Source organism: Prionailurus bengalensis, chromosome C1 (assembly GCF_016509475.1).
Source record: "Prionailurus bengalensis isolate Pbe53 chromosome C1, Fcat_Pben_1.1_paternal_pri, whole genome shotgun sequence".
Classification (NCBI taxonomy): domain Eukaryota; kingdom Metazoa; phylum Chordata; class Mammalia; order Carnivora; family Felidae; genus Prionailurus; species Prionailurus bengalensis.
In genome coordinates, this window is record NC_057345.1 from 144533521 (window position 1) to 144542938 (window position 9418).

The 9418-nt window shown below is 44.6% G+C and overlaps 1 protein-coding gene across 1 annotated transcript; it reads right to left on the bottom strand.

The window, feature by feature from the left end:
* Positions 1 to 7675: 7675 nt before the first annotated feature.
* Positions 7676 to 9023, bottom strand: RPRM (reprimo, TP53 dependent G2 arrest mediator homolog). Its single transcript, XM_043576747.1, has one exon. It carries the CDS (start codon positions 8590 to 8592, stop codon positions 8263 to 8265), a length of 330 nt encoding a protein of 109 aa, XP_043432682.1. The 5' UTR covers positions 8593 to 9023; the 3' UTR covers positions 7676 to 8262.
* Between the last annotated feature and the right edge of the window lie 395 nt (positions 9024 to 9418).

Below are 9418 nucleotides of genomic sequence, written 5' to 3' on the forward strand. Positions count from 1 at the left end.
ATCAAAGTGAGTTTGTCAGATCAACTTGGAAACGCTAAATATTTTATCTATCCCATAGAGAGCGAGAAAGCTTAGAAGAGAAGTCCTGCAGCAAATAAATTTGGTTCATTTTGTTTAATAATTGATCATATTAAAGATTTTCTTAACATAAAATTTACCATCTCAAGGACATTTTTCTGCCCGGCCAGACCTAGGGTGGGCAAATGATTTTATTTTCATAGACAAATGGAGATGTCCGACGACTGGCTGAAATTCCTATCACTGGGTACCAGGTGGTGCCAATGCCTGCCCCAGAAATCCAGGCTACTACCCAGGGCTTGTGCGACTACATCAGCACCGACATAGAATCATGAAAGAAATGTAAAAAGGCTTCTGAGCCTTGCTGAAAGATAGTTGATAGAATAAATGGTTTTTAAAAGAATACTAAGTTAAGAGTCAGGAGCTGTAGGTCCAATTACTTGACTCTACCAGTGTCTAGCTGGTGTTGGTTCCTTTGAACTAGGTGAGAATCATTTTAGGATGTCCAGCAGCCCTGTTGGTTCTTCTGATAACAGACCGAATCTCTTCTGTGAGGACTCATGGGCTTGTGGTTGAATAGAACTGACCCTTCTTCCCTGTGTTCTCTCCCTCTCACCACAGGAATGGCAGTGACCGAGGACACCCTGCTTCCTCCAACCACCCCAGTCACAGAGATTTGTTCAAGGATAAACACATGGTCCAAACTGGGCTAGAGTTCGCCCAGGAAGACAGTTTCTTTCTGCTATAGTCATTAGACGGGTAAAATGTGAGTGTGGGCTTGGAGGGGGGTCTTTTTTTATTCCCCTTCTCTCTCTAGGTGGAAGAGCTTTGCTGAAAGAAGGAGATTGTGGAAGAATCAGAATGGCATGATACATCAGCTTCTTGTGCAGCTGAAGTAGCTGTACCCTTGGTCTTGCAAGTCCCCTGAGTCAGGAAGTTCAGCATCTTACTTAACCTTTGCTTGAATAGGGTTTATGATGATGGCAACTCAAAGAGTCTCAATTAACGTAGTGCATTCTGGGTTGAACGTTTTGTAAATTTAGAAGATATTTATGTTACTCAGAACAAGGATACATTCTTTTCTTAGCTCATTTATGAAATGTCAGGCAGGGAATTTCACACTTGATCCTTTTTGTTAATTATTCAGGCCTTGAAAATTCATGGTGGGGGAAATGAATAAAACATGTATTCCCAAGCTGAATTTGTAGAAAAATATAGGTAGCCTCAAGAAATTCATTTGGAGCTCTTTCTTTAGGCCTTCCATATTCATGCTTATCTTGAGCTTGAATATATAATGTACAGTGAGCCTTATGTATGCTACCTGAAGGCATGGGAAAAAGTCAAATTAAGTTGTTTGAGTAGTCCAGGCCTTCACATTAATTATAGGGAATAGAGAGTACTTCATCTGTAAGGGGAAAAGTCACAAGTATGTGTATCTCATATGTAACTAGATCTCCATAGACACAAATCAAGCAGAAGACAGGATGGGATCACAGAAGGCCTCTTTAAATTCCATGATACTTTGCACTCACCTTCCAAGGTCTAAGTTAGTAGCTAGTGCAGAGGCATGCCTATACTAGATACTAAATAATAAATATTTATTGATGATAAAGATAAGAAGATCAGGCAAGGCTTCTTTGACCTTTGGATATAAGAAAATTGAGCTAGCTATATATAACAGGATGCTTGCAATAGTGAGAGGCTCTGCAGAGGAGAGAGAAATGGAGGAGGAATTAACAATTTTTCACATTCTTCTTTCATTGCCTAGCTCTTTCACCTGGTAGTCTCTGATCCTTTCTTAAGTCTTCTAAATGTACAATTTCCTAGTTGCCATTTTGAGAATTCAGAATCGCCTGTAAATTTCTAGAGACTTAATAGGTTCTTCTTGTTTTCATTGATCTTCTTCAAATTTAGGGTCCTTTCTCATTTCTCTTAACTTAGCATTTAAAGATTTTTAAGCTTGTGCAATATATAATCTTTGACTTTTCTGTCCCTTGGGGTTTTAGTTTTCTTTTTTTCTTTCCAGTTCTTAGATGAAGATTGAAACATATATGTCAAGATAGAGATGTATTGTAAGACTCTAGGCAGCTTGCATAAATCTTATTCACTCAACATTTTGGGACTATTGCAACTTTTCTATGCGTCATTTTATTGCAAACAGATAGTATAAAACAGCTGGAGAATATGTGATGCTTACTTATAGTCTGCAGTAGAATGGCTATGTTTCATCAGTATAAAATATGGGAGACAGAGTATGTGAGTAAGTGCACGTGCACCTGCCTTAATCAATACTATTTAGAATATGAACTACATGATCCTGCTCAATTTATAGGAAAATAAATACAGCAAAAGAGACACTCCGTATCCCAGAGGGATTCTTTTCCCAAAGTAATCAGACATGTGGAGTCTTGGTCTGATAAAAATCAATGACTCTTTCAGGGCAGTATATCTTTAGATGTGGGTGAGGGATGGAGTATATAATGAAAGAGGAATTGGTGAGGGCAGAAGGCAAATATGAAAAAAAATCTGATGAGAAAAACTAACATTTTCTCCTTGTAATAAACTGTGCCAACATGGAGGCTATAGTGTAAATATGTATGTATATTCATATCACTCTGAATTCCAGAAATAGTAAATAGGAGCAATTTCTTTATTATTTGACTCTTTGGGGTAGTTCACATTCCTTCCCTCCTGTGTGTTTATCTGTGCCTGTGTTTTATGGCTCAAATGAGTAGGAATCATCTCATTGTCTCAGTAATAACTTGTAATGTACCATGTATACATGAGTGCTTGACAAACACTATCTGTTTGACTGGTGAGTTTGGAAAATATTACTGTATAATGGAAACTAGTTTTACAATGGGAGCAGGGCAGAGTTTTGTTCCAGCATTATCACAGATAGCTTGACCTTTAATGTATTGATCACTTTGTGCCTGCACTTACCCACTCAAAAAATATTTCAGCAAGCCAACCCTTACGTATATCTAGGGATGGAAACGCCCTTCAAAAAATAATAAGTAGATCAATGAGTATATGCTTTTTTTTATTCTCATTGAGTATATATTATTTAGGTTAGAAGCAAGCCACTGTTGGTAAGCTTACTGAGAAGTATTTAAAAGTGCATCTAGTTATCTTTGTAACGGTTCTTGTAGAAGCTCCCTCTGAAATCTTTTGACTTCTTCAAATATAAGTAGTAAATTTAGACTATTCTATTATGATCACCATAAATGATACATGACTTGCTAATAATATTACCTACTTTATTTTTTCCTAAACTGTACTTTCCAAGAATTTTTAAACCTAAGCTGATGCTATAAATTTGATCCTAGACTTTGAAACATTTTAAGCATCTAAAGCAATACAAAAATATTTGGAAAGGAAGACTATGAGATTGGCCATGGAAGCAATTAACCATTGAGCATTTAAATTCAGAGATTAGGAAACAATTACTCTTGTTGGAACTGACTTTAAAACATATCCCATTTGAGCTATTGTGCACATATCTAAATGGGATTTGGCAGGTAGATAAAAGATTTGTTGATTCCTGTTTTGGGGATTGCTGTAGACTTGCAGCTTCAACAGGCTTTCAAACTAGGTTTGAGTCTTACAGAACAAACTGAACCCTGGAATCCTTTTCTGGCATTGCAACCCCCCCCTCCCACCATGACAATTATAATAAGCCAAGGCTAACGAAGGCTCTAAACTACATGTGGAACAGCTGCTGTGTGCTGTCACGGAGGCTCAGAGGGGAAAAATGCTTTGGGGGAGAAAAATTGGCTGTTGATTTGTCTTCAAACACCCAAGAAGTTTCTGTAAACAACAGCACGTATTATCCTGAATGTGCACGATCTAGACAAATCGCTTGCCAGTTGTTTCCTGTTTTTGTTCGATGGGCTTGCTTTCAGTGTGCCATCCAGTGAGAATATAGAGATCAGGAATATTTAAGGCACTGGTGAGATGACGTGTGCTCCGTCAGTTTACAAACTGCTGTCTACCCAGGGCTGGTTGGGTGTCTGAAATTTTGCTTTGATTATTGCAAGTAACACATTATGAGTCAAAGAGTACTTGACTCTGGGCAATAACATTTCTATGCAAAGGACCAAGATTGCAAAGATAAAATATATTTCTAAGGTACCTCATAAAGAGATGTATGGAACATCTTAATGGACAAGGAAATGTTAAACAAGCTAATTCAATAGAACCATAGAATTGGAATGTCCTTATAGAATTCATCTTTTTCATTTCAGGGATGAGGATACTCAGCTACTCAGAGACTGGAACAAAGCTTTCCTGCATCATAGTCCAGTGTGTCTTTCCCTTTCCACTCAAAATTAGTGCAGGAAGACACAGTCACAGGACTGACTCTGGATCCAAGGAGAAGTTAGGATGGCTCAGAAATCAATAATCAAGCACAAGACCTAACCCAGGTGGATGACCTTTATATTTTGACTTCCCTCAAACACCTTCAAGGTGTCCAGAACTCAAGTTCTTAATACATTTTCAGAGAGAGTGGCAAGGTCTATATTAAAATCCTAAGAAAAATAACATTTATCAACAATTGGCTAAGCCCCTTAGGTGGAGGGCACTCAGCCTCAGTGGCATCAGCGGTTGTCTTCACAGCCTGAGAGGGGTTACCACCCTGCTAATCTACTTGCTGAGTCTCACAAAAACCTCTCTCTGCTCCTGCTGTATTTCCAGAAGGGTTTCAGGAAATATAAGATACCTCCCCATGGACTGTGTCCGAAGCAGCAAGCTTTTACAGAAAGCCGTCTCTCTCTCTCAGGACTTCCCACTAATTACTGACCAAATGGTGGACCTAAGTGTGGGATGATATAATCTGCCTGTTTGCATCTTTCTGTCTCAATTCCCAATCTCTTAAGGCAGAAACTGTTTTCTCAGGCAAAACAGATAGTGACTTTTAAAACTCACTTGCCTTTACAGCATGACTGTGGGAAAGGATAGATGCTCCATACACTCTGGGCAGGATTAAAAAGTTTCATTTAATGTATTTGTAGAATCAGAGAGAGACAGAGCCAAAGGCAGGGTGAGACAGGGAGTGGTGTGGGACAAAAGAAAGTGGCTGCCGTGTGGCCATCAGGGAATAGGGAGTGTAAAAAGCTTCTTGCACACATCACCTCATCTATAAAAACCAGAACCACTTGGCATCTCTCGAAGTAACAAATGGATCTAAGGGCTGTGGAGAAGAGTTGTTGGCAGGAAATGGTCCCCAGGGCTATGATATTTTCAGACTATGTGCATTTCCCTATAAATGCATAGATCATGGATTACATAGCTCTGTTCACATATCTTTTTTTACCTAAGGACTAAATTTTGCACGTTCTGGTTTGTCTGACAATCACAATTTCTGGGAGCAAGAGAATAAATTTGGATAGTTGAGGTAAGGAGAAACTAAATTTTCTTTTGCAGGGAGGAGGAAAGAGGTATAAAGTAGTATTAAGAGGAACAAGTATGAAGGAAATTGTATTGCTAGGGGAGATGGTAGGAACAGAATAGCTTGGGCAGGCCCCTTTTTCAATTTTCAGGACTTGGGCTTTCAATGGAAATGTCTGTTCCAGACAAACAAGCGAAAATGGACCCGTAGGTGTGAAACCTTTCTGTCTGAAACTCGCTAGAAGCATGCTCCTTGCACAGCAGAACACGTAGCAGGATTCCTAAAAACTCTGGCTGATTAGTTTTTTATTCCAAATCGATTTCCACCAGAGCACTGAATTCACTGATGGGCTAATAAATTTGTAGGAATACGGAACCCTCAGCAGATGTGGCAGCCACGGAAGAAACCCGAGTTTAATTTTAAACGTCTGGTTTGTCCCAGCGTGAACGGGTTGCTGTGTTTTGTTTCTCTCTTTGAAACAAGGAGGCAGCAGATTAACTTGGTGCCACAGAAACTGTCTACTAAAATAAAAAGCCTCCATTTCCTGTCCTATCCATTAGCAAAAGTAAACTGTCTTCCATGACTCACCCTTAACTACATGTTGACGCTGCTCCCCTCCCCAGATACAAAAAACAAAAACAAAAACAAAACAAATAAGCAAACTCTTACCAGCTGCAAAGACAGGAACAGCAGGCAAAACTTCCCAATCCTTTTTTGCAAGCCTGCAACCTACCAGCATTCAAAAAACCATTTGAAGTCATAATTCCTGGCAAGATTTGAGAGTGAAATCCACACTTAATAGGGATAGGATGTTAAAGGACACTCAAGCCTTTAGATCCCCACCTTTGACTCAATGGACATGTTTCCACCAGTTGTGCTTCTTCCTGAGTAAATGGGACACATTATTTTTATTGAATTTTAGTCAGTCTTGTGTCTGCTGTTGTGAAGTCTTGCATTGCTATAGTATAGTAGAGGGTCCTTTATGTTTTTGAAAATATTTAGGATCCTAACCCCCAAGCGTGAATACAAGCTGCTCTAACCCTCTTATCAAGTTTAGGCTTGAAGTTCTTGTATTGTATGGGTTACTTTCACATTCACCGTTTTCTAGGCTCTTCTTTCCATCACTGTTCAATTTCTAAGTCCTAAATGTGCCTCCCACCATCTGTAGTTCCACTCCAGCCCATCCTTCCCAGTTTGGGTTGTAATACTCACCCCCCCCCACAGGACTTCAGGACCTTGGCTAACTCCTCTGAACCTTTTTATCTGAACTGGGGTTGGGAACTCCAAATTAAAAAAAAGCAGATCGAGTTCCCCTTTTAACCAGGCCTTTTCCCTAGAAAATGTAATATGGCAAAGACAATGCATGCCGTGTTTTAGTAACAGTGTTTTACCTCAGGGAGACTTAGCCTCATTATGTACTTTAGCAGCTACTTTTCCTCACATTTATTCATTAATTATTTATTGATTCTTCGGCAGCATCCCGACGCCCTCTTGCTGACGTTGGTCAGGGGCAAGACGCCCTCCCTGAAGGCTGGCCAAACCATCTCTTCCCTTCATTAGCGGTGTAACCCCGTGTTCTCACTGGAGCCCTGCACGGAAGTGTCATCTTCCCCGCGGGGGCCTCCTGTTGTCTGTCCCGGCTCAGAGAGCTGAGCCTAAATGAAATATAAAATATTAACTGTTAGAGAAAACAAAGGATGCTGCCTCCAGCATGGCTCCTGTGCCTGAGGCTTGGCCACGTCTGACTAGTCCCTAGGCCTCTCCGTCTTGCCCACACCCTCGTCCTTCCTCGGGATCCACGAGTTGAATTGCAGCTCTCCAAAGCGAATTCCCTGGGCCTGTAACCTGACTCCTCACCACCACGCATTCCCTTCTGCCTAGAGCCCAGAATGACCACCAGGAAGCCAGGAAAAAAACCACTTAAATGTTGCGTTTATTAAGGAAATGTTAAATACGAAAAAAAAAAAAAGAAAGAAAAAACTCAAAACTGTGTCATGAATGTCAAGAGCACTTTTGTGGCGTAAACCGTGCAGTCACGAGCTACAAGTTCTATTCCAAGTCTTCGCCCCGGCACTAGCTAGGGCGTTAACCACCTCCCCACCCCCGCACCCTAACCTCCCACGCCCCCCCCCCCCCGGTTGCAAATTCAATAAAAGAAACAAATCACCCAGTTCACATTCGCAGGCTCCCCCTCCCTCTACCCCTTCTCCCACGACAACAAAACTCTAACCCCAGGCAGGCAAACAGGCCACTAGGGCAACAAAGGACTTATCAAATATTTGTATTCAAGCAAACAAACACAAAATCCCTTAAAACGGCACGTTACAATCAATCAAAGGTATTTATAGTCTCTCCCGCCAGGGCTGGGAGGAGCGGGAGAGAATGGGCGCGAATCCTGACACTGATTTGTGTGTCCCCATTAGTTCTGTTGCGTGGCGTATACACCGGTCACTTTTCGGGCCACCAGGCAATCGGTGCCGCTGGGTCTCTCCCCTGCCCGCCCTCTCCACCTGCCCCGAGAGCTCGGCCCACCTGCGGTGGAGGAGGGCCGTCGACCCGGTCGGTCTCGCCGCATCCCACGCTAGCGGCAGCTTCCAAAGTTCTGCGCCCTAATTGCCCTCTTCTTGCCACTTGCTGCTGAGTCCAGTCAGGGCGCTCTCCTCCTACTGCCAGGAATGGGGGCTTTCAGAGGGCCAGCGAGAAACGGGTCGCTTCATCCCGAAAGGCAAAAGTCGAGAGAAATAATTGACTCCGACAGGTTTGCTTCGCCCAGTCTCGGATGGTGAGGGGCGCGGCCGGGCTGGCTAGGTGGGGAGGCGTTGGGGCGGCTGTCGCGGAGGTGGGAGGGCCGGTCAGTAGGGCCCCACGACCACCGCCTCCACCTCCTTAGACGGTCTCCGGTCTTTCACCAGGAAGTTGATCATGCCCTCGGACTTGATGAGGAGGTTGCAGCCAAGGAAGAAGATGCCAAAGACCACGGTGAGCGAGAGCACACACATGACGGCGATCTGTACCACGCGCATGATGTACAGGCTGCGCTCGTCCGGGCCGCCCTCGGCGAAGCCGTCGTCGGTCACCACCGACGCCTGGGTGCAGCAGCGCACGGCGCGCTCCAGCGCCTCGCTGCTGTTGGCCAGCAGCAGGCCCGCCACATCGGTCTGGTTGTCCAGCGCTGGATTCATCGCGGGAGTCGGCGAGCGCCCGGGGAGGCGCGGGTCCGAGGGGTGGGAAGGCGCTAGGGTTGCGAGAGGAATGGTAGGGAGCGGAGCGCACACTTGCAGATTTGCGCGCGCCGGGGCTGCTCGCTCTCTCCTTTCCAAAGTCCCCGGGTCGTGGGACTTTCCCAGGAGCCTTTCCGACGCACGCCGCAGCTCGGCTGGTCTGAGCGCCGTCTGCTCCTGCCGGAGCGGTGCTGGTTCCCGGCGCTCGCTCGACTGGGGGCTGTTGGAACTTGGCGGGGCTGGGCCAGTGGGGCCGTGGGAGGTGCGGCGGCGGCGGCAGCAGCGGCGTGGCTGCTCTGAGCGAACAGCGGCCCCTTCCGGCCGCACCGCGGCTCTGCGCCGCGGCCGTTCGGCAATGGGGGAAGCAAAGGGGCGAACCTCCTTTCCTTGCTTTCCTTGCTTCGCCTCTTTTCCAACTCCAAAGACGAGGCAGAAGTGACTGTACTTTTCTGGCTTGATGGATGATTAAAGAGTTTCGGTTGGGGGAGGGGTTGCGATCAGCTGAAAGTTTCCGAAGAACTGGGTCACACCATCTCGGCGCGCGTCCTTTGCCTTCTGCCCCTCTCACCTTTGGGTGGATGGAATGTGGCGATGAATCGCAGGTGCCAGATGGTGCTTGCTAAAGCGCGGGCCAGCCGCCTGTGCTTGATTCCGTCTTGCCTGCGACAGTTCTGGTGGAGTAGGGATGATCTGGGAGGTGTGTGTGTGTGTGTGTGTGTGTGTGTGGATTTTAGGAAGAAAGAAAAGCAGGTAGGAGGGAAAGAAAGAAGGAGGAAAAAGGAGAGTG

Coding starts and splice junctions, on each gene's coding strand:
- RPRM (XM_043576747.1), bottom strand. CDS start 8,592: ATGAATCCAGCGCTGGACAACCAGACCGATGTGGCGGGCCTGCTGCTG.